Genomic DNA, 26,373 nt, shown 5'->3' on the forward strand with positions numbered 1-26,373 from the left:
TGTCACTTTGTTCCCACCTTTAGGGAACCTACCAGGAAAGGCAGCTCTTGGCTCGGCCGAAGGCAATTCTCTGAAGAAAGGGGCAGCTGTGATCTTGTAGCTGCCAGTATCACAGCAGCTGCGGTGTGTGTGCACTGGGCCAGCAAAGGAGATCAGAGCAGGGAACCAACAGCATCCACAGTAGCCCTGTTCCTTAGAGATCTCCCATCACCTCTCTTTTGACACAACTGATCGTCTCTGCATGCAGCAGAAATAGACCTTCCATGACAGATGCTAAGTCATGACTGTTGTTTGGAATACAATGTAGCTGTGCAACTGATCAGGAGTATAACTTGTGAAAGAACGCATGGCTATACGGAGGGGGAGAGAAAGAGAATAGAAATACCAGAAGTAATTTTCAAAAACATTACCACAGTAGTCTTACTAAACTGAGAACAAGGTGATGCTGCTGCTGTATTCAAAGTTGAAAGAACAAGATAATTCATAACAAAATAATTTTAATAAGTGCAGTTAAATTGATGTGCAATAAAAAGATCAAATGTACACTGAGAGTCTCAATTCGAGTTCCAAATATACAATACATCAAATTGAAATAATATTACCTTTAGGATCAATATCAAAAGTATCAATCCCCTAACAAGGTTTTAAAAAGCCTTAATTTCACCTCTATTAAAGGTATCAAATAATTTATTGATTTTTTTTTCCAGAAGAAAAATGAGAGAACTGTATGTCAACCTAGACAGGAATCAACTAAATAGGTAGTTAGAAATTTATTCCACCAGAGATGTGATTTAAATTCTAGGAATTATCATGGTTCATGTTTAAAATAATTATTCGTTTGCATGCCTGGCTTGTTCAGCAGGTCAAATACCATCCTCTGTGCAATGACACCCTCTTCTTCAGGGCACACAATGCATTTGACATAACGGCAAATCAGAATGTGTTTGAAAAGCTCAACTGAAATGGATTTTGGAAAACTGTACAGATTCACCAGTAGCTTTAATTGAATCCAGTGATGGCTGAGCCATTAGGGAGGCCAAAGAGTGTGAAGTTAAGATTAAAACCTGCAAATCAGACAGGTCTAGGCTGCAAACCTAGCCCTGAATTGAGCTGTTGGACTTCGACAAAGTACTTCAGCCTGGCAGAGCCTGTTTCCTCATCTTCAGTACTTCCCTGGGCTGTTGAGAGCATCGGAAGAGATAGTGCACACATGGCACCTTGCGTGTTTAATGCTGTGGGGCGTTATTGCAGCAGCTGCTGTTGCTAGGGAGATGAGAAACATGCACGTAGGTGGAGGTCACAATCTGGCAGGCAACCAACAAAAGTCCACCCGCGTGCAAGTTTTCTATGTCCTGCCCTGCCTGAGAAATTCCAAGTAAAAATAGAGATTTCTGACTTTTCTTGGCAAACTGGAAGCTATCACCGTCTAGGGCCCATACTCCTGCAGAGAGGACCTGGAGCCCTCCACGTCAGGCAGGACTGTGCTCCCTGGTCTGCCATAGGCCCCAGCAGTGTCTGTCATCCGCCACTCAGCCTGCTTACTCAGGTAACCTCAGAGGTTCCCATAGGCAAGCTTGTGAACCCTGGCTTGACCAAGGAGGAGAGGACTCAGAGGCACGAAGTGGAAACTTGCAGGGGGCAGGTAAAGACGCAGTGCTGTGTGGTAGAGAGCAGCTGGATCCGGGAGCCAGGGGACAGGACTTGTCGTCCCAGGTCTACATTAACACCTGTGTGAACTCGGGATCTATGGGGGTCTGTTTCCTCATCTGTAAAATATATGTGCTGGGTAGGTCAAGCTTCTGATCGCCAGGCAAGTCAATTCCCCATCTGGGTTTCAGCTTCTCATGTGTTCTTTTTCTGAAAAAGATGCCAAATTAGTGGGTCACTGAAGCCTGGCTGAATTCGAGGGAGCCCTCCCTCCGCATGGCCCTGTCAAAAAAAGAACCACTGCACACAGAGTTGATGGAATACATTTGGAAGCTCAAATGCCAAAAGGAAGTATAATGGACATAATAGCAGCAATTTTGAGAATGCCTTATGCATTAGTTCTAACTGAGTAAATATAACTATTTCCCCAAGTTTATTCTTCCTAAAATATCAATGAATGCTCAAGTACTAATGCAAATTGGATCTGTTTTATAATTCTTCTTGGGCAAAACGCCAAACGGATCCTCTTATAACTCTGCAGACCTACATTTTAAAACCTGAGGTATTTAATCATTACTTATTCTTTTTGCGGTTTTCATTCTAGAAATTTTTAATAAAATAACTTTTATAATTCCACAAGACAAAAAGTTATGAAACACATGTACTTCAAAATGTATCACTTAAATTCTCATCCAAAATGGGGTGGGGCAGGGACTGGGGGGAGGAAGACGGAGCAAAAAAGAAAAAAAAAGAGAGAACTCGTGGGTGGACAACAGTGTGGTGATTGTGGAGGGGAGAGGGGATGGCTGCAGGTGGGGCAGGGCATAGAGGGCATAAATGGTGATAGAAAAAATAATTTAAATTAAAAAAAACCAAAGACATAGAATTTTTAAAAAAATAATAATAAATAACCTTATATAATCCTCATATCAATGAGCTAAAACTATTTCCAAAAAAAAAAAGCACACATAACAAATATAATCTACTTATGCTAAAGATAATTGTTTGAATTACTACTTTTTTCTCAGTCCAAAATTGCATTCAGTTCCTTCAGTTGAATTTCTACATGCTCTGTAGTAGAAATCAACTAAGACAAGGAAACCAACCGACAGAAGATTATTCCAGGTTTTCTCTGTTTTGTGTTCTGCTGTTGAGTAGCCACTGAGCTGCCCCAAATCAACATGTTGACACAGCCTCTCAAAGCAGATGGCCATTTGGTGACAATTCCCAGTAGGGGAACAATAACTAACTAGAATGGGAAAAAAGGAGGCAAAATCAGCCCTGGCAAAATATATTTTAGTCTTTCAAAACAAGTCTTAATTATTACTTTAAAAGAATACTCTGTTACTGGAAGCAAACTGTTTTCCTTTCCACAACACACTGTATATTTCAAAAGCTCACCCAGGCTTCATGAAGAGTGAATGTGCTCAGATAAAGCACTCTCTATCACTGGCCATGGGCGAGAAGGTAGCTGTTCTGGTTAATCCATTATTCTCTTCAACTTCATGAAAGGAAACTAACTTTTCAAAAATGTGGAATAAAGTCTACTTAATTCTAAAACCACTGTGAACATAAACTAACTTTTCCCTAGTGATGTAGTCGGTATTGCAGACCTTGCAGTCGGTTTCCTGGTAGGGTGATTATTCACCCCATTGCTCCAGGACAATCCCAGTTTCTGCTTGTTGTCGAGGAATAATTCTTAATAGCTTTCCCTTTCACTCACAAAAATGACCTAATTTGGGCAATAATTATGTGGTCTCCCTATCTCTGGGTCACTACAATGCATCTAGTTGTCTATTTAACACACTGCAGACGCACAGGTATGTAGGTTCAGTGATAAGATTATACTTGATTTAAAAAATGCTCCAAAAATGTTTGCCATACAAAATACAAATAAATATACTTCTACACCAACTTTAGTCAAGATATAGTTATATTTAGGTTAGTTAGGTAGTAAAACATAATTTTAAATAAAAAATGGTGAGAAATAGTTTAAAATAACTAAATGAGTAAGTAATACCAGAATAAATTCATTGCTTGCAATGTCCATGCAGGTTTACATATCTGAGGGACAATCAAAATTAAAGCCCAAGCTATTTAAATAATCACAATAGAAAAATATTCCAAATACTGTCTAATAAATTAATTCAAGTTAAAAGCAAAGTTGAATATAGGCTCTAAATGAGCCTCTCATTTTCCAAAGTTGAAATCATAGTCTCACAGTAAGTCAATTTTGCTCTATGTTGAGATCTCTGAACCTACTCATGTGGATTGGAAATGATCCTCAGGTAGTTATGTTACCAACATACAACCAACAATAAAATCCCAAAAGAATAATTATTTGCATTAAATTTCTCTTGAATAAAAGTAGCCAGGAGCTCAATTTTAATTTTTTTTGCAAAGAAAATGTAGCACTGAAGAAACCAATACTAGGAACCAAAACATATCTTTATGGTATCATAAAAAGCATGGTATCATAGCTTTTTAGGATAAAGTTTTGAATCAAGTGACAATATTATCAAATCAATATAAGAACTCTACAAATAAATTCAAATACATAAAATCAAATTGCAAATTAAACTCAACTCAAGCAATGTGGTCAATTTCAATTCCAAACATTTTAATAACCAATAATAAAAATACATTAATATACAAAATATATTAGTATTTACCAAATTTTACACTATTTAGGACTTTTCATACTTTTCTCTACCTTTTGACAGTTTTATACTATTTAATAAGTTGTATTTATTGAGAAATAATAGATAACTCACTTTTAATCTCAAAGATATATGACTGAAATTTGGGGCTTCTGATTAGTGTTATCAAACTGAGTTAATAATGTCAAATTAAAAAAAGATTCCTTAGACCAGATTGTTATTTGTTAAGCTGTGCAACCTTAAGATTTGAAATATCGGAGTAGTTCACAGCCTCTATATGGTCATGGCCTTCAGGTCTGTAGTCCATAGCAGCGATTGCAACTGGTGTGCTGCGGATACCGGTGTGTGGCACAGCAAGAGTGTTTGAAACATACTAAACCTGACTATTTAGTCAGGGGCCCTGACCTTTTTTCCCTTCAAATAAAAATGACAACAGCCAACGCAACAAAAGCTGTCAGGTGTGCAGGAGTCAAAATTATACCTATATTTTTGTCAGATTGGCAAAAAATATATTTTTGGTGTGCAGCAGAATTTTAGTAGTTAGTTTAGGTGTGCCATGAGATGAAAAAGGTTGAAAATCACTGGTCTATGGAGTTATCAATATTAATATATATTTTGTATATATATATTTAACATAGTAAAGCATTCATAATTGCTATTAGATTATTATTTTAAAATATTTTAGGAAACTAAAATTTATAGACTTATGATTAGTGGGTCAAATGAGAAACAAAGCATTTGTTAAAAATTACCAAGACTTGATTTGAGAGAATGTTGGGTGATTTTCTTATTCATCTAAACTATGAAGTTTCTCCGTGTGTCTAGTGTAATCCAATCACTTAAGGAACTTTTACCGGGGCCCTACCACGTGCGCGGCTGTGACACTGACCTGCAAGCTCTCTCCACACCCTTTTCCCATATTCTTCCCACATTTTTGTTTTCACATTTCTAAACCTGGAAAATACCAGAGCTTCAAAGGTATTACTTGGTATCCCAAATACTGTTTACCCCAGCAACACCTTTCGTTTCTCCAAAAGACAAAAGGTATAAGAAAAATTTTTAAAGCTTTTACTAGCCCTGGCCAGTTTGGCTCAGTGGAGAGTGTCGGCCCTGGGACCAGAGTCATGGGTTCAATTTCCCATCAAAGGCATGTACCTTAGTTTGGGGTTTGATCCTGGGCCCTGATCGGGGTCATATGGGAGGCAATCAATCAATATGTGTCTCTCACATCAATGTTTCTCTCTCTCTCCCTCCCTCCCACTCTATCTAAAAAAAAAAAAATCAATGGAAAAATATCCTCGAGTCAAGATTTAAAAAAAAAAGTACATTACAGCTCTACAAATTATTTTGCTATCTAATTTAAAATTGATATGTATCCATTATCTATCTATATATATTTTCAAACATTTGTGAACAATGTTAGGCAAAACATTCTTATGTTTTGAAATTAAAAATCTGAGTTTCAGAAATATTCATATAAGTCCATCAGGCCCTCACAATTTAAAGCTCTCTGAATAATTTTAATTATAGAAGTTTCTACGATTGACTCTGAAGTAGTCCTATAGGTTGCTTATGCTTCATTATATCCGCTTTCCCACCCAGGGAGCTTGATGCCACAGTTCCCCTACCCTTCACACACCCTTCGGAGAGGAGAGGAAACACCTACCACAGCAATCCTCTACCTTCACGCTCTGACATCATTTCACAAACATCGGAGCACCAAGGAGACCATTACTCAACACCCAAACAAGTTTTAAAACGTGTAAAACTGTATTTCAAAGGAGACAAGAAACCTGTGCAACTCGACAAACTCAAACTGCTGCTGGAGATTCGGTCATGTCTGGCCTGAAGGAGCTTAGCCACCGCATACGTAATAACACAGCTAGATTTGCACTGGAGACTCGTTCTGCACTTGTCCAGTGTGATGCAGCCCTGGGAGACCAAAGAGGTCAGAGACCAGGCCTCTCTCAGTCCTCACGTCACGGCAAAGACCGAAGCTGTTAATAGGAGAAGCCAGAGGGCAGAATTGCTCTCAAAATGGAAAGGTGAAGACCATGGGAAGAGGTGAGGGGAGAGTGGAATCTTGCCCAGCTACAGCAAAGCATTCCCAGGGGCCTTTCAGTTAAATGGGTGCAGCAGTTGTTTCCTTTCTCAAAAATGGCTGAGAGCGTATCCCTGCCCAGAGTTCTAGCCCCAGATCACATTTATCTCTCCTTTTATCTCTTTCAAAATATTTTTATGTCTTCTTATGTAAATTTGCCATCTGGTAGTTTTATATATGTTATCTGCAATATTTCTCCTTCCTAACAAGATTTTAACGTTATTAAAGGCAGGCACAATATGCTATTCTAGCTCATGTATTTCTATGGGACATAGCGATGAATACTTCCTGAATTGCACTGACCTCAGCTGCACCGAATTATTTTATCCATAAAAAAAAGTTACACTGAACTGTGGCTTGAGAGAATATAGTATACATTAAAATAGTCAGAAATATATTCTGACTTTCACAGCTACCGATTCTGATCACATCTTTCTCCTCATGTGACTTTCAAATTTCCTAGTGAAAATGCACACAACTACTTGGGTGCTCTGTTCACCTGTATAAACTAGCGACCCGAGGTGAGGCTTGGTTTAATTTACTTGACAATCCGAAGAAAAAGAAATCCAAATGTCAAAATGTGCTGACAAATTACAAATCATAAAAATATCATTCCCCCCCTCTTCTTATCCATCTGTTTTTGGATAATTCTTGAATCTCTCTTCCGTATTTGGTGTCTACTTTGAACAAGGACTGAGACCTTCTACAACGTACATATATATTTTTAGATGGAGTTATCTTAAGCATAATGCGTCAAGTTTGACTTAAGTTTATTTTAATTTAGCTACAGAGATCTTTTCCTTCACATTTTTGAGGGCTGGTCTGTCCTGGTAGTTTTCCAGAATAAATCTTAAGTCTTCCTTTTAAGTAGGGCAAGATCTTGACATACAACTACTGTGGGAGCTAAAGGCATTTATGGCAAGAGCAGCGAATGATTGACTTCTCCATTTGTTTTCATAGTGATAAATATATAGTGACCATTAGGCAGGAAAACAAATATTCCCCAAAATACGTGCTAAGCACATCTGAGAATGAATGGGGTCATACAGATAGAGCATAACTCCTCCCTCCATTAGAAGGCGTTCCAGTCCATAAGGTTCATTCACTCCCACAACATAAAAACAGCCAAAATGTATGCTTACTTGGAAAAGAAAGAAAAAGAAAATGAAAATCATCCATTAAAAAATGTTAAAGATTACCCAGGCAATTGCATTTTTGTTTTGTTGATTTTTTTTAGTCTGTTATGCCTCATATAATAGAACTTCCTGTAAACTCATGTAAACCATAGCCTTTGGTATATACTTTAAGGTGAAAAATACTGAAATAATAGTGTATTATCAAAACAACTTAGCTAAGTGTATTTCTCAAGTAGATTTGGCATTTTATAAATCCACATTTAACATTTCTTTTATAACTTGATTACAGGTTTTTATTGTACACAATTTATTGTATGGACCATTATCCTTTCTCTGTACCACTTAGAAAAGATAATGGTATTTTCTTTTTAAAAGGGTGAAAACTGAAAAATGTTATCACTGAACAGTGAATTTTTATGCAACAATAAACAAATACCTAATAAATCAATATATAGTAAGTCAGTAAAATAAAAAATATATATGAACGTTTGGGTTCTATTGAACACAGAATTTGTTTTGTTTCTCTTCTTCAACTTAAATGTTACAACAGAAAATAATGTAAACTCATGTAATTAAAATAAAAATGTTGAGTCATATGCGATTATGAAATCAATGATTTGGTGTCCTATGAAGCCATGAAAATTCATTTTAGAAAAAAACCACACTAATTTTCCATTCATTCAATTTATTCATGTGATACTCATTAAAATAAAGAGCAAAGCTTTGGTGAGATGATAAGTAAACCTTTTAAGAACTAGAAAGAATCTAATGTTGCTAAATCACCCTTTTCTAGAAATGGAGTCCCATCTTGTTCCAGACTTCATTTCTTGATGATGTTTAAGTATGTGGAGGTCGAGGTTAATTTGCACAAAAGGAATGTATTATTGCCTTTGCTTCTGTTTCCAAAGAAATCTTCCTTTAATACTGATCCTAAGCCAGTTTTTATTTGGATGTCTTTGGATCTAAGTTGAGGGTCCTGAAGTCTTTCCTGAAGTCCTATTTGCCCCTTTCAACATCTCTCTGGCATTCCATTCTGGGCACCTGGAGCTGGTAATTACAGGTCTGTCTCCTAACCACTTCCTCTGCTGTATGTCAAGGCGAGATCCAGGCTGCTCGGTTACAACTACCACTGAGAGACCCTGCGTAGCTCTCTGTGGTAATTACTCAGGATAAGTCGGGTCTGTGTTTACTGAAGTCTTAACAAAAAACGAAGCAGTTACTTGTTATAATTTCCTCTCTGCTGGCAGTGTAGCATAATCCATAACCTACTTTGGGCACCTTAAAAGTACCTATGAAAATATCTGATTCAATAATGCTTTATGATGATATATTTCACTGTGCTATTTCCTACTCTAAAAAAACAAAATTTCCTGCCCCAAGATAACATGGGCTGTAGTTCTCGCAAGAAAAAAAAATAATAATTTAGACAATGGTCAATAGGGAAACAATTAAGTTTAACATGTGCTCCAAATAGATTTATTGTTCTTGACTCTGGGTTACTCTGTCGGCCACCATCACAGTCTCCTCCCCCAACCTTATATTCATACCATCATACTGTTACAGTCCCAATGTCTGTGTCCCCCAAACTGATACGTTGAAATCGTAATCCCCAAATCTGACGTTATTAAGAGATAGGGACTTTGGGAGATACTTAGGTCACGAGGGTGGAACCTTCATGAATGGGATTAGTGTTCTTGTACAAGAGACCCCACAGATCCCTTGCCCCACCACAGAGAGAACACAGAAAAGATGGCTGTTTATATGCCAGGAGGTGGGCCGTGCCCACATGACCATGCTGGTGTCTTGCTCTCTGCCTCCCGGCCTCCAGAACTCTCAGAAATAAACTTCTGTTGTTTATAAGTTACTTAGCCTGTGGTATTTTGTTCTAACAGCCTGAACTGACTAAAGCATGCACCCTGCAGAAGACTTGCTTACTTTACAGTGGAGGGAAATCAGAAGAAATACTCTGTAGAGCAATTTTTAATGTAAGAATAAGCTTAATATACAACAAAATTTCACAACCAGTAGGAAGTCAGTTTATTTTAACAATATTGCATGATAGAATTCTATACCTGAAAATAGGAAAGGTTCTCGGGGGGTGGGGGGGGGGAGTTGGTCAGGGAGCACTGGTTTGACTTGTAGACCTCTTCAACTACTGATTCTGTATTTAGGCAACTTGACCAAACCAGTAAAGAGTCCAACTGTGTTCATGTTGCTTATTCATCAACTGTCTGAGCTTTATTTCCTTCAACTGCATAATAATCTAACTTCTTCATTACTTAATATCCCTAAATTACAGGATAGACAATCTGAAGTTAGAAATGGATTTCTGCAGGAAGGGTAAGGACTTTGGCTTCTTAGGCAGAGTCTAAGACATGGTGAACTTTCATTCCTGAGATTTCCTCACCGTCCACCCGCATCTTCATATTCAGCTTGCTCTGTCCAGTAGTTCTCAAAAGTGGGTGATGAAGAAAACCTGGAAAGTTCTCACTAATTCCACCACTGACTAGTCACCAAAGGTCCCTCTAAGTTATGTTGTTTATGCATGAAAAAAATGTGCATTCATCCAACATCACTCAAAAGATCTACATTCCATCCTGATTGTGTGACAAGCAGCTTGTCACGTACTGTACTGGAGACACCACAATGAACATGGTCCCTGCCCTGCTCATGCTGACATTCTAGCTGGGACACAGGAAAAAGCAGAGTATTACCACTGGGGGTGAAAGGTAGCCTTATGAAGGAATGAAGTTGTACACCAAGACAAAGAGGTGCAAAAACCAGCAGGAAGGGACGAGACGTGAGGAAAGAAGACTTGTTACAGCAAAGGTGTAAGCCACCGTGCTCTCTCCCTAACAGCTGACGAAACACCCCGAAGCTTGTCCTCTCCAGGGCTGCACTGGAGCGACCTGTGTGAGTTTTGGGGGAGGTGCTTGGTCTGAGGAGTCTTTAACCACAACGAGTTCCAGAAATGGAATTAGAGGCCTAAGAACAAATATCACTGTCAGCCAAGTTAACAAAGTTCAATCTGATTCTAGACGCAGTAGAGAGACATCAAAGGGATTTAAGCAAAAGAGCTCTACTGATGTACTCTGTCAGGATTTGCCTGGCAAATCCTCCTCTGTGGAGGACAGCGGAGAGTGGGCAAGACAGGACGCAGCAAGAACCTTCTTCCGTGATCCAGGTGGGAGAAATGGATACAGTTGAAACACATTTGGGTAATATATGTCACCTTTTCTAACAGAACATCATTAAAGGGTTGACTATGTTTAGATGTTGCAAACATAACTATATGAGACTATGAAATAATTTAGTTTTCTGTTTGTTTGAACAACTTAGCTTTCTGAATTGTTCCCCTTCCACCTCAAGAAAATAATAAGTCATAAGCATTCATTCTGGCACAAAAAGATATTGTTCATATCAATTTAAAATACACAAAGCCCTGCCAATGTGGCTCAGTGGATTGAGTGTTGTCCCATGGACTGAGAGGTCCTGGTTCCATTCCTGGTCAGGGCACATGCCCGGGGTTGCAGGCTCAATCCCCAGTAGGGGGCGTGCACGAGGCAGCCGTAGAATGTTTCTCTCTCACATCGATGTTTCTCTCTCTCTCTCCTTTCCTCTCTCTCTCTCTAAAAATCAATAAAAATATTTTTAAACACACACACAAACCTCAGTAATCACACAATAGAACTTCATAAGACAGTTTAATGTCCAGAAAAATCAAACTTTTGAGAAGCTTGTCTTTGTTAAGACAAAAACAAGAGAAAGACAGCAACACAGGTATAGCCTAGAAGAAGGCTATAAATAGTCTCATCATTTTAGTGGTTGTGGTTTTTTTTCCCCTTTGGAAATCTTCAAAGGAAACTACTACAAACCAAATGTTATACACAGCATAAAACCCCAAATAAGCAGTTTAATCAGTCATTAAAATCCCTCTAAGTTGCTTCTGTTGAGTTCTTTAGGCAGAATAAGATCCTTTAAAGATAAGAGGTTTTGATAATTATTAGGGACTAACCCACACTGCTGATTCCGGAGTTCTTATTAATTTCGCCTTTAAAGAGTGGGATGTTTCCTACAGAGCTGCACCAGGAGAACTGGGGAGGAGGGCTGGAGTCGAAAACTAAAAGAGTGTTAAACTTGCTTTTTGGACAAAGAAAATTACAAAGGAGTCAGTGTTCAGTGGGCCAATTAAAAGTGTTTCCTGTCTGGGTATCTTTTTAGCGTGGTGAGTGAGTTACCCTGGTTTATTCAGTTACGGCGTCTATTACATTCTGTTGGCTAAAGAATGTAATAAATGTAGTAATTAAATAAATGAGCATCTATTGCATGATCTGGGGTTACAAATGTTTGGGGTTATGATCTTCTATCAAGTTGACACATTTTGAGAGAAAAAGTTACGTTTTGTCTCATTTTAATTTTACAGTGAAGCTTTTTAAAGAATATAAAGCCAAAGGACACAAAGGATTGATTATTTAATGTCACAGTGAACTAAATTTTATAACACTGAATATTGTTTGCAGCTGAAAGCATTTTCTATGCCTGTTTTTTTTTTCAAAATAAAGTTGTTAGTTAATGAATACACACTGGAAAACATCTTTCAAGCAGAACTGTGATCTAATATTTTCCCCTTTTCTTTCTTATATATCATAAAGAACACATGTGAGTTCAGCTGCAGTTTGTTGATAAACTAACCCATTAGAAAAATACTTTGTTAGATGCAGCATATGTTAGTCATAACATATACATTTAACAGTGTGGTACGTAATTTCTCTTTTTGCCTATATTATAATATGACCCCTCACTCATGTAAGAACGTTGGACTTGCTTGGAAATAGCAGTTTCATACATTCTTTGTCTATCCTAGGATCAGTAAATGCTTAAGTGTCTTAAAATTTCTGATATAAGTTAAGAAGTTTGTCTCTATTCCTCAAGAAAGAATTTAAATATTAGCAAAAAATAAGTAATTTGCAAATAGTTTTTTTCTAGCCTTTTTGCCTATATTTCTCTTTATAAGTATAGCCAATGTATAGTGGAGAAAAGTATAAACTGATTTTTCCACTGACATTTATTAGGTACTACTTTTAATGGAATATATTCTAGATTCAGAATCTGGCACAGGAAAAAAAAACGATCTGATCTGCATACATGAATACACCTAATATGTTTTTAATTCCATAACTGCCAAGAAAAGGGAAGCGTTAAACTACCAAAAAGAAAAAAAAATGGGAAGCCCTGGCCAGGTGGCTCAGTTGCTTAGAGTGTCCTCCAGATATGCCAGGTTGCGGGTTCGATCCCATCAGGGCACATACAAGAATCAACCAATGAACACATAAATAAGTGGAACAACAAATCGATCTCTCTCCCTCTCTCTCTCCTCCTCCCCCTCCTCTCACTCTGTTTCCTCTCCTTCCCCTTCCTCTTTCTCTCTCTAAAAAAAAAAAGCATTAAAAAACAAAAACAAACAAAAAAAAAGAGAGAAATCTCAAATCATTCACTATTCTAAACAGTCATGATAATCACACTAAGAAATGAATATTATTATTATTATTTTTTGAAAAGTTTTCTAAGCATAAGTAACAAATTTAATTGTACTAAAATGTACTATATGTTAACCTGAATTTTTTAAAAATGTAGTTTTTCATACAAAAAAATAGAGAGATACATTTGTAAAGTTATTCAAGAAAGTAACAGTATTTAATATTACAGGGCAAGATTTTCTAAATCCTATTCCAAACTCTATTGTAATAACTGTCCTATTTCAATCAGTCTAGCATCATCTTGTTATTTTCAACATAATTCAATTTCATTATACTAGTTATAGATGTGTACAAATTTATTGTGGGGCAAAATACAAGGACATTCTTTTTTCATCTTGCAATAGAATTAAGCTTTATGCAATAGAAAAGGGAAAACATATGAAAAATAGTCACTTTTAACAGATGTTTAAATCTGAAAAAAACAAAGTTGGTCTAGAATTAAAAATCAAAAGCCCACTGGCCGAACTGAGGCATATTTCCATCTGTTATTAATGTTTTTGAGTTATATACTAAAGATGAGATTATTCATCAAGTCCCTCATATAACATGTTAGTAAATGGGATTTTGGTTAGAAATTTAATTGCATAAACTCTGTCCATCTAAGCTTCCAATTCATTCCAAACAAGCCTTTACAGTGGTCTGAATTGAATTAAAACAGTTAACAACACCAAAGGGTACTTCTTGATTTTATTAAGAAATGCTTGTATGAAAATCTGTGAACATAAAAGGGAAGTTTTTGCCACCCCATTATGGCTAAATAGTAGTCCTTTTTTTCTTCTTTTCCCCCCTCTTAAGAAATACATGGTTAAGTGAGGGTTGTTTTTTGTTTGTTTGTTTTATGTTTTTACATAATAAAGAAAATTGACTTAATTTTAACATGCCAATAAACAAGTAAATAAAAAAAGTGATGTCCCAGACAAAAATGAATTCTCAGGTTAGAAATGATGATTAATTCTGAGTACTAGAAAGTGTGATGAGAATTCAAATGACCATTGTGAAAATGTACACAAAGCTGATGCCCAAGCGATTGGGCTCATCAGCTTAAGCAGGACTTCCCATTGTTGCCTGTACAGGCTTCCACTAATGGTCTGATAATGAGGGGTGGGGGTGTGACGTGCGGGTTCTCAGAATACTTTCCAGTGGTGTAAGCATGGCAGCCACTGGTTAATTACTACCCTGTTCTCATCTCACACATTAGATTCCTGAGCAACCCTCCCTGTGTACCCACTGTGGTCTCAGAGTTACAGAACACCCTCTAAGGAAATTCTTCAAGGTGACTTATTCAAGAATTCTGTGAGTCTAACATAAATATGCAGTATAACTTTTGTCTTTCAGATGATTAAAATGAAACTTTAAAAATATTCGAAAGATAAAAAAGAGAGGGGCATTTGGACCTTTGATTTCATTGCAGGCAGTACTAATGCATCCTTATGCTTTCAAATTCTTACTATAGTAATCACCTTGCAAATATTAACACATGCAAAACTGTACCCGTTTTCACTTGTCTTTTCTCAATAGCTTGTGTCGCCTGTCCTTAACACTCCACTCTTGACACACATAACAGTGTCTAAGGAAGGGACTTCCTGTTGATTCACTATGCAATGGAAAACTAAACACTGAGCTAATAGTAAAAAATCACATAACTTTAAATGAGTATCTCAAAGCGGTGCACGTGAAAATGTGCCTCTGTGGAAACAGCTCTCTCTGGATGCCAGCTTAAGCTTCTCCATATGATTTTTCTCAAAGGCTCCCTTTTAAAACCATCACTACCATTTATTATCTCCTTGTTATATAGACTGTTACTTTTGTTTCATCACCAATCTCTGCCTGCTTAGTAGCAGCCCAGCCACTATTATCAGATGACATTTGTTTTACTTAATGTATGTAGTTTTAGAAGAAATTATAGAACGGCTATTACTGAATTATATGAAAAAATTCCAAAGTACATTTAGCTGACACTGCATCAGCTGCTATTTAAACTGGGCTTAGCTAATGGACTTTTAATGTCAGCGGGGTTACGTGCAGTTACTGGCTATTAGCAGAAATGGCTCCTTTCTATAAAAATCACTTTTCCTCAAGTGTGTTGTTTGAACATTCCTTTCCCTAATTTAGTGACTGTCACTGAATGGAAAACAAACTCAAGGACTCTGGAATCTGCTGTTATCTTTAAGGCTCTCTTTTAAACCTTGCATTGAGCATTAAACAGGCAACCTCCCTCATTAGCATTTAAACTTGTGATCACAAAACTTTGTGAGGCATTGTTATTTACTTTGCTGTGCTTGGCAGAGTATTACTTATTTTGCTAAGAGAACCCAGTGTCATCCATGAATATAGGATAGGTATGATAAAGAACATACAAAACAATTTTCTGACCCCTAGAATGTATTTGCATCTTTGAAACATCCTAGTTCAGAAATGCCAAGTGATGTGGATACGTGGCAATTATTAATATATATGTTGATACAACATATAAATATTTAGACATTTACTTGCATTTTGATACACTATTAAATATAAACAAGGAAGCACATTATCCCTCTATCTCGAGTGAAGTTCTGTATATTCTTTCATTAGGAACAACCTTTCTCCCCCTCAACTAACTTTATTTTTGCTCAATTAAATAAAGTTTTCAATCCATGTAATGGAGAAGCCCATCCAAGCATCTGAGGGAGTCCAAGAAAATCAAATGTTCCCCAGGATGGGAACATAACTCCATTTATTAAGAAGTTGAAATAAACCATCACAGAAACCAGGAAAGAACAATCTAACGGCCTTCTCCTTTGATCAGCCCACGTAAGTCACCTCCAGCATGGTGCATCCAAGGGAAATGAGGTCTCTCTTGAGAGCACTCTCAGAGGGAGTCCAGCGTGCCCAGGAAGGATCTTGTCTGCACATGCGTGAAACTTAACGTTCTGCTTTGGTCAACAAATTTAGTCCAATCCTAGGAAGACAGTCCTTCATGTGTCTGAAATATACCAATGAAAGGGAGATTCCCCCAGTCTCCATCCTTGGAGGAGAGGAGAAAACTTGTTTCTATCAGATAAGCCACTGCACCAATGAGCTGGAAGCATCTCTACTTTACAGGAGGTAAAATGCCTTAGCAACTGCAAGAGAACAAGGCACTTTTGCAGAAAAGTAGGATATAGTTTTCAGACATGATTTATTAATTAAATCTGATTTCCTCTTCAATGATTACCTTTATGAATTTGTTTGATAAGTAAAAAATGTTTGGTTTTCATTTCTTGGAAGGTTCTGTTTGTTTTTTAAGGATATTGCCAAGGTGATTTGAAAATGAGCTCTTATTTCTAAAACAACAACAAAAAGTTACACAGACAGACATACACAGTTTGTGCAAACACATATATGTTCACAGGGAATCACTGAACTATATTTGTCTTCTCCTTGTAACTCTTCATTTCATAAAGACGCTGCCTGGAAATACTCTCTTAGGAAACAAGTCCAGTTATTTAATTCAATAAAAATGACATGTGTATCTTTCATGTGATCATCTTTTCTAATATATCCAATAAACTGATTATCCCAATCCCTCTGGAAAAGTTGAAAGTTTTCCTAGTCATCATTTTATTTTTTTCGTCATTATAGCAAGTAAACCAAATCTTTCTTCACTGTGGTATTTTAATTTTATATAGATATATGTATGTATGTGTGACTATAAACAAAAATAAATATCAAATCGGTCAGTATATCAGGGAAAGATACTGGTAACATTTTTTTTTTCAAAAAATGTTAATAACATATTAAAGATAAAACTCCACTTAAGCAAATTCTTGCCCTGGACAAAGAATGAAAATTAATTTCTGATGTCTGGGTAAGATTTAAGATACAATGTTGGTATTATTATTAATGACAGTGTTTAACAGAGTAGCTCAGAAATTGGCAATGCATTCTATAAAGATGACTGAGGGATTAATTATATATTCCAGAGCAATATACTCTCAGATACCAGATATCAGCATACCTCTGATTTAAGTCTAGATTTCTCAAACAAGCTCATTCTGCCCAAATAGGTCCAAGTGAAATCCAAATGTAACCTCTTTCAAAGGTATACCTTTTAAATACTGTCCAAATTATTTTGCTCCGTTAATTTAAATAGGTGCAGATGAAGACTCTATTTAGATAAAAGTTTCAAGTCAGAGGGCCTGTTGAATAATATTATGATGAAATACTGATCTTAGGTTTCTCTTCCGGATAGCACAAATAAATCATTTGAACATGTCTGTTTTTCCTCAGCTTCTGAGAGCAGTTACTGAAATGGGCTTCTGTTTTCCACCAAGCTGCATACTCTGTTGGTGATGGCCGTTGGTGGCTGGGAGGGAAATGTCTTCGGCTCCTTCCATCCTTGGATTTGATCCATAACACATTTTAAAGCTTACACTCTTTCATTATCTTATGGAGATCCAGAAGGAAGAAGGAAAGTTGCTAAAGAAAATGACAGGCAATGTAATTACTGTTTTATTTAGAATGGCTTTTAGATTGCTACTTACTAAATCTGTGCACGTCCATTGGGTGTATATTTGGCTTACTCTTTAGTCAATGGAAATAAAATACATTATTTTTCCCTTTATCAAAAGATAAATTCAAATGTGAATGTATTTCCCACAGACATAATGCTCAAAGTGAAGTTACTGTTATTGACTATATCTTTCCAATCACAATGTTTTTATTGTGATAGTAACTTGGTTATTTGCTTGGTATAGATTAGAGATAACAGAGGTCTCTAAAAATCACTTGTAATAAAACAGCAGAAGTTTTGTTATAGACTATCAGTTTTAGTTCCTGTAAAAGTTAGAAGGTCCCATTCATTAAAGAGTACTCTTTGATCTAGATCTTAAAAGGATGTTTTAGGTTCTTGAAATTTCAAAAAGATATTAGAATTATATAAAGTAGTCAAGTTAAATACAACAAATTTGTGAATTCACAGAGAATAGAATGGCCCCGTTAACTTTAATCTTATACCTAAATGTATTTCACTATGCCTATAATTATAAGTGAATATTATTATACCACATACCCTATCTCATATTGGACTATCTTCTATTGTCTAATAGAGTGTACATTATGATTAATTTAAAATGATTACTTTTCTATAAAAGGTATACTTTATACTAGTGTTTTATATGTTATATTATTATAAACATCAATTTTCTTGAATTTTGAAAAAAAGCCTACATTTCTATTTATGGACATATATGCTCTTATATCTGGGCTGCAAACACTAATCTGATTTTATTGAGAAAAACATGTTCGTACATAAGGCTTTTGTTCTGAACAGAAAGAAAAAGAAGACAATAAATTATTGTTGAGTTCAGGCAGTCCATGATTAAATAATCAATTAAGACATTGACTAAAATTGATAAATGTTAGCATTCATCAATAAACTTGTTAAATGTGCTGAGGGAGTTTCTGTTGTTTAACATCCTTAGTAAGAAGAGGAGATAATACATGTTCATCTACCTGAGGCATTTTTATGGCTCTCATAATTGCTGAGAAATTAAACTAGCCACAAGATCTAAGTGACAATGATTAATGAAGGTTAAAAACTCCCTAGCCTCACAACATTTTAAAATAAATAAAACTGGTAAGTCTGGAGTTAAATTCGATTAATCAATATCATCTGTTAACATGATTAGTTTGAGCCCTCATATTTAAAATAAGAACTCCAACTGTCACATCAATATAATGAAGTCTCACCTGGCCCCCCTCACTCTCAACGTTGCACTACTACATTGGCAATGAGATATGGTTGGTTATTTAATTCAAAAAGGGTATTCCCCAAAGACTGGAGTTTTCAGATGTTAGACTTCACTTTTGCCACGCAAAGCACTTTTAAATCATTGCGTAGGGCTAATAAAAGGTATACTGACATAAGGACAAATATCTGCATATTTGGCACTTTCAAAGCTCTGGTTTACTTTCTAAATTCTGAGTTCAATTTAATTAATGTCAAAGTAGTTTTAACGTTATGAACTCCGTGTATTAAAGCTGGGTATACTTAAAGTTACTATAACATCTAGAGACATTCTTCTGTGTACTTCCAAATCTCATATGGAATCATAATGGAGGAACTTTTTAGGGGGCAAGAATGTTCAAAATTAGAAACTACATTGCAATTTCAACCCAAAACTTTTTAAAAATTCTGAGATATAGAATAATATTTTCTAACATTTTGTTTCTAAAGAGTTCAAATATTTGCAATATAATATATGATTTGGGTTTTCATAAAAAGGCAGAAAACTGGAGCTCTAATCAACTGGAGAGAATTAAAAAGCTTACTATCTCTGATTTGATAGCTCATAAAAGTATTACTATAAAATGTTTTTATTTGAATCGCTAAATTTGAGGGTGACAAATATTTAAAATAAGAGAAATGATAAATTATCCAACTATTGGATTTCTTTTTAAGAACTAGAATACAGGAGACAGAATTGAAACATTGCTCAAGGCAACTTTACTCCATTTTTAAAAAGTTATATAAAATAAAGCACTGAGTTTCTGTGAGTGCTATTTGAACTAAGTGACACTGGAGAATACCCAAGTCCTCAGATTCATGTAGCCCTCCTACACAAATACATAAGCAATTATAAATCCAAATAAAATACAAAGTCCAAAAAGAGTCCATACAGAGCTTAAAGAAGTTAAAGCTAAAAGAAAAGAGAGAGATGAAGTTTGGGCTCTGTAACACACACCAGGCAATCCAAATTAAAAGCAGAATGAAAATACTGTAGGAGAAAGATCTGTCTCAACATTAAAAAAACAAAAACAACAACTTACAAATCGCTAGTTTTATCATAAATGTTTGCCAAAAAAACATTTGCACCAAACATGAAAAAATAGCAACATCCACTAAACAAGGAGAAGAGACTAAATGTGAAACTTTCAAAGTCTGTTATCTAGATTATTCATGTTATTCTAAATTATCGTACTAAAACTTCCTATTGCAAGTACAATTTTAATATAGCAAAGGCCTGGTGAATACGCTTTGCCTTCAAGTCAAGTTAATTTTCTATATGTTTCTTTGTGTTGTCTTAACATGCATTCAATTATGTTCTTCAGACTATGCACCTGTGTCCATTTCTTTTAAGGAAAAACTACTGGCATTTTATAAAGGGCTGTTTTCCCCAAACCCTATCTGAAAACATGGGGCTTGACATGTGTTTTCTTTTAATAAAGGTGTTTATGTATTTTTGAAAAATCCTCCCCCACCCCCCCCCAATATTCATTGTAAAGAAAGAAAGTCAAGCTTCCATCCAGGACCTAGCTGCAGTGACTGGACATGGCATTTTCACAACTGGCTTTGGTTCATTTCCTCAGAGAGAACAGAAGGAAGAAAGGGGACTATGAACGGAGAGAGCTTCCGCACACTGCTCACAGAACCTAGTACCGCCCAGGAGTTTGCAGTGATCCACTCTGGATCCCTTCCTCGCCGGATCCAGGCGCTGCTTTGGGGGAAGCAGAATCTACATGCATGTCACTCTGAACTCGGAATTACCGACCCCAATTTCTTCAACTTCTAGATTTCTTTGCCAGTGGTTTACACGGTTGGAAGACAAAGAATGCTGCTCTAAGTACTTTCCATGTCTTCATTCATTCAATCCCAATATGACTTGTAATGTCTAATATTTTCCTCATTGTATGTCGGACGAAACTGGGGCACAGCGACACTCATTCCCAGCCAGACACCTGGGAGGGCTGGAGGCAGGACCTGGAGCCAGTGGTCACCGCTGAGATAACTGGCAGGAGGGGCACAGGCCACCAACAGTCTTTAGCTTGTGCCTCCCCGAAACCAGACCGAATGAATATTAAATCTACATAAGAGTCAATATAAAACAGCTGCAATGCAAACTTCCAGCCAAACTGCCACCCTCAAGTTCCCCTGTGTAGACATTTCGGAACCCGGCCACCATTCCCTAGCCGACCTATGTTTACTATCTTGGGATGCTAGAGTTCAGAAAGTACCATACCTGGGCCCACTGTTATATTTCAGAATGCGAAGTATAATTATATGCTTATAAATGTGTCTTCCTTGAAGGTTGAAAAACTATCTCCTTCCACTCTGTGTCCCTAACAAATAGCACACAGGAGGGACATACTAAGTGCTCACTACTTGTTTGTTAAGAACTTGACGTCTAATACCACCACTATCCAAATGAGCTAGTAAGTTTTTAAGTTGTGAGGGAATGGGAACAGGTTTGTTTTTAACTCCCACAGTGACAAAAGCAGACTGAAAAAGATGTAGGCCAAAATCGGAAGGCAAGAGCCCTGGCTCAGTCCTTGTCCCGCGCTTTCGGCCCTTATCTTCCTGAGGTGGTTGCAGCCTGCAACTTCCATGTTTCTTTTGAGTGACTCCCTCTGCTGCTCCGGCAAAGCCATGACCTGAATCAGAAAACTGCTGATCGCAGTTAAGGCCTAACAGACCACGCTCTGGCTGTTCTGTTCGCACTCATTGGAGAACTTAGCATACCTTAGAGAGCAGTTATTTTTAAATCTCAACAATAATTATAAATAAGCAAAGAGGGTTTGCCTAGTAGAGCTCATACCTCATTCATGTTCATGTCCTTGGGGTGGGGGGGAGTACTTAAAAAAGATCAGTATGGATTCTGATCAGGACTGCAAGAGGAGATGCTGGAGGACTCTGTCTTGTTGACCTTTGAATCCCCAGTATCCAGAACACAGAAGGCCAAGAAGTCAATAAATGTGAACAATCTAATGGTTCCTCACTCTTTGCAAGTACTTCAGAAATTTGTTTTCTGAGGCCTTTTTAAGCATTCCCTAAGCAAGAATGCAATAAATTATCTTTCTAAACAAAGGTAAGCTAGCCTACTTTTCTTTATTGAAAATTCCAAATGTGAATTTATGAGTTAACTGTGCTTCTAAAATGGAAAAATATATAGCATAATTGTAATGAAATTCAGTGGTTTTTTTTTTAATGCCAAGTGTCTGGCTGTATCACAATAATATGCATATATACATGAAAGTAATTTTTACTCTGTTATAGAAAGTATATTACTTTTTTAAAGTAATAGTTTAAAGTAACTGTTTTTTTAAAAATAGTATAGATTAATTTATGACAGTAGAGGATTATCCAAATATGATTACAATCTTCAGTAATTTTCTGTTCTGAGTTTGGTGGTGTTAACACTCAAAACACTAGTTGGTGCTAGATAAGCAGAATATCAATCTGTGTAGTCCAGAAATAAAATGCATTTATAAAACAGGAGGGCACTAATTCTACACACACACACACACACACACACACACACACACACACACACTTTTCCTATTAAAATCTTTCATTTTTGGAAGTCAGAAACACTATAAATTCCTTGGAGCCAGGAGTTCCCAGCAATCCTGAATGAAACAATTAGGGCATAGCCAGAAAGGAGAAAGTTGTTGCCTAAAGTCTAGAGACTGTCCCAAGGACCTCTTTAAAATGACTGCTGTCTTCCTTTAAACCACAGTTAAAAAACGCACTACACTCACAAATAACCCTCACTGTGTTTTTTCGTCTTAAACATGTGTTGTTTTCTTGGCTATCTCTGAAGAGACATACTTCTTAAAAACTTCTAATTTTTCCAGTACTTGCCTAACAAGAGAATAAAAACCTCATCCACATTGTAAAATGCTTAAATTAACTTAATTGCATATGTACTGCCATTCATAAAAATAGTTCATTCTGATCTTTAAATCCTCAGCACATGGAAATCATACCTTCAGGGAGTGACAGCATCTTGTGTTTCACTACTAGCATCTTAGTTCAAAGAGAGGAGAAAGGAGGAGAATTTAGAAGGAAAAGGAGAACTGACCACAAGACCATGATAAAAGCCTGATTCTGGGAAGGAATTGTCCTAGTGGTTGGATAGTAAACAGGCTGGGGGGATGGACTAGAGAGATGCTGCTGGTAGCTGACAATAGCTGATAGTGGAGTTTGGCACTTTCTACAGTTTTGATAGGTAACAGACAACAAGGAAGAGCTGGTATCAGGGAACATGGAGAATAACAAAGATAAAAGAGGTAGAAGAATGTCTTTCGAAGTCCATGAGATCCAAACACAGTTTATTCACCAGAAGCTGAAAGAACTAAATGGAGGACACTAGCACTGAAATACAGGCACCCAACAGACTACATTTTACTTTTCCACTTATGATCCAAAGAGCAGGTTCAATCCTCAATCTCTGGCTTGCCTGGTCTATAATTAGAAAAACAGTCCAAGTGGCAAATGCTGTCTATCCTGAGCATCTTTTCTTTTCATTTCTTCTCTCTTCTTTTTTTAATATTAATCCACTTACAATCTCCACTTTCTCTTTATTAATCTTTTTTTCCTATGCAATCTTTTTTAATTTGGCTGCAGTAAGCTCTGGGCAGGAATGTCATATCTCCTGTTTGGCATCTTTGAGGACTTTAACTTGCCCTTTCTCCAAACAGTTCTCTCACTGTCCGGTCCCCCTCCCAGCCCCCACGCCAGCTCTGTGCACCCAATAACAGCAGGAGAATGCCATGGGGATTCACGGAGTTGATTCCACAACTATTCCTCAGGTTGACCACTTAAACTTCCAAACACCCCCCTCTAAGCCCCCTTGGCCGCCGCCCTGAGAACTTCTTAACCAATTTCAAGAAATCTACAAGTACATATTAGTCTCAGTGGAGATTCCTTTGTAAAATGGACAGATGAGCTCTGGAAGTATGCACAAGAAAACCAGGACAGAACCTCGGGATGGGAGGCATCTGGCAAGGAGGAAAGGATTTATGAGCGTGGCCACTTAGCGCGGCAGCAGGAAAATTGAATCCCGAAGTAGCTAAAGCTAATTCACAAAGCCTTGCTAATCACTTACCTCGCCACCCAGACTACACTGGCCTAAGCTCAGCGATCCCCTCCACCCCCCACGCCCTCGCCTCCGCGCCCTAGTAGGTCAGAGCGAACGCTGTCAGGACAATCCCCCCCACTCCCGAGGGTCTGTGCAGCTCCCTGGATGTTGAGGCTATCGCTGCACCCTCTTCGTTTTCCCAATTTTAAAGGAAATGTAACCGAGATGATGGGATGCCTGGATTACCTCCGAATGCTGCAGAAGCTTCCTCCATTCCCACCCGCAACCTCACCCCGCCACAAGGAAAAGCTGAGCTTCTCTCTAGAGCCAGCGACCGCCACAGAACTAGGCAGAAAGACCCAGGTTGGCGCTTTGCTTGGCCAGGAGTTTGGGAGCCCAGGTGACCCGAGAGAACCCACAGAGGGGGCAGCGTGGGCTCTTTCCTCTCGGTCTTCCTTCCACTCAGCTTCCCGGGCTCAGAAGGCTGGGAACTGCCGCTACCAATTCAAACACGGGGGACAACAAGGGAGCTAGGTGATCAACCCCCCCATTCCTCCCCTCCTCCTTACCCACCCTCGACTCCCCGCCGCTCTTCCCCCAACCCCGGTTTTGCCCATGGCCCCGGATACTTATTTTAAATCTCAGACGAGGTAAATTAAAATGTCAGAGTTATAAACTGGCCGGTTACCCAAGGAGTTTCAGATTTGGTTTGAGCGACCAGTCCGTTTCCCCAGAGCTCTGGGGTTTTAAGTTTCTCTGTCGCCAGCTGGAAGGAAGACGCCGAGAGGCTACGAGTGCGGAGGCCCCCTGGGTCTGCCGCAGGGTCCGGTGTGTTTTGTGCCTCCACAGCTCCCTGAGCAGCAGGGGCACCGGGTTGTGAGTCCTCTGCCGAAATGGACACATTTCCTTAGCTGAGCGCCCTTCCGCGCCTGGCGTACTCACAGACTCACTGAAGATCCCGCAACCCAAGACGTGGCACAGCGCGGGGAGCCTCTGTGCACCAGGGTGCATCTATGGCACGTCACACAGACACCCGCACGGAGAGTGTCTCCAAATCTCTGTGTGCACAATATTCAACAACGCGTTCGTGTGGAGCGGAAAGTGCAAAAGACACCAAGGCGCCCACATGCCCACAGACAGATGCATATCCACACCCTGTGCGTCCCTGGTCCATCCATGCCCATCTTGGAAGACAAATTAAAAATAATAACCAGAGCTTCTTGACTAGTTGGGAAAGCAGAATGTAAAGTGATTTCCAGTTGAGTGCAACGAGGCAGATTAAGGAAGCCAGGAGCACTGGGGAGGAAGAGGAAGGAGGGAAGGAAGAACCGAAGGGAGGTGGCCGCGGAGCTTGGCGGACCCCCTTACCTGGAGCGGCGGAGCTGGTGCCCCTTGTGCTGAGGAGGGCCAGGGCAGGAAGCAGGAGCATTGCAGTACATATCCCAGACCCAGTCGCAGAGGGCCTCTGTCGCCCGCAGACTTTTCCTCATCGTCGACAGAGGTGTGCCGGGGGGAAGCACACAGACACGCCAACAGCGGAAAGCCCCACTGGGCAACAGCTGAATCCGTGCACCGCGAAGCAGTCCGAAGAGATAATGATAACCAAGCGCCACACTCCACTTTCTCCAAGGGCAGGGACCAAAAGTGGGCGGAGAGGGGACGCTGAGGAGGAGTTTGAAGGTCCCTCTTTCCCTGTGCCTTCTACCTGGAGGCTGGTGAAGGGCTGCTCTGCCCCCACTTGGGACGTACGGGGAGGAGCAAGGCGGCCACCTGGCCGCTCCTCCCCGGCAGCAGGAGCAGCAGCAGCTCAGCCGCGCACCGAGCTGGGACTGCTCTCCGGGTCCCCTCGCCAGTGCCGAACAAACACGGGCACCGGCGGGCCAAGGCGGGGAGAGAACTGGGAGGAGGAGGGAGTGAAGGGAGGGAGTTGGGCACAGTGAAGCGCTCAGGTCTCCAATCTCAGTGTTCTCACTACTCGTGGAGACGTCCGGACTGCCGCTGCTGTGAGGCCAAGGAGTGTCACCTCCCAGTGTGGGGCGCCTGGGTGCTCTGAGGGGCTCGCCCAGAAGGCGTGCAGGACGCAGCCCAATTCCACTGTCGGGTAAGCGGCGGCGGGAGCGGCCCGGCCTCCTCTCCTGAGCTAGGACTGGTGGGGGATGCGCACCAGGCGCGGGAGGTGGCGACCACCGGCTGGTTTACCCGCGGAGCCGGGAGAGACCTAGAGGAAGCGGCGGCTGCGGGGAGTGGGAGCGCCTGTCTCCCGGCGGCCAGCGGGACTCCGAGAGCGGAGCGCGGGCCCCGGGCCACTTGGCTGTGTCCTGTGGAGCTCAGCCCACTGCCTACCCGCTTCGCCACGGCGCCAGCAAGGCCTGAGCCAGACTCCCGGGGACTGGACAGTTCTACCACTTCGGGTTTTGAGATTGATGAAGCCGGCTTCGGACTGGAGCTGAAGTCCTGTGTGGCGGGGAA

The 26,373-nt window shown here is 39.1% G+C and overlaps 1 protein-coding gene across 2 annotated transcripts in view; it reads right to left on the minus strand.

The window, feature by feature from the left end:
• Positions 1 to 25,726, minus strand: part of UNC5C (unc-5 netrin receptor C) — a 369,308-nt gene extending 343,582 nt beyond the window's left edge. For both annotated transcript variants that reach the window (XM_036269940.1, XM_036269932.1), the window contains exon 1: positions 25,273 to 25,726. In XM_036269940.1, coding sequence (XP_036125833.1) covers positions 25,273 to 25,333 — 61 coding nt within the window. In that variant the 5' untranslated portion in view covers positions 25,334 to 25,726. The remainder of the gene's footprint in view (positions 1 to 25,272) is intronic.
• Positions 25,727 to 26,373: the final 647 nt, after the last annotated feature.

Source organism: Molossus molossus, unplaced genomic scaffold (assembly GCF_014108415.1).
Source record: "Molossus molossus isolate mMolMol1 unplaced genomic scaffold, mMolMol1.p scaffold_m16_p_1, whole genome shotgun sequence".
NCBI classification, from domain to species: Eukaryota; Metazoa; Chordata; class Mammalia; order Chiroptera; family Molossidae; genus Molossus; species Molossus molossus.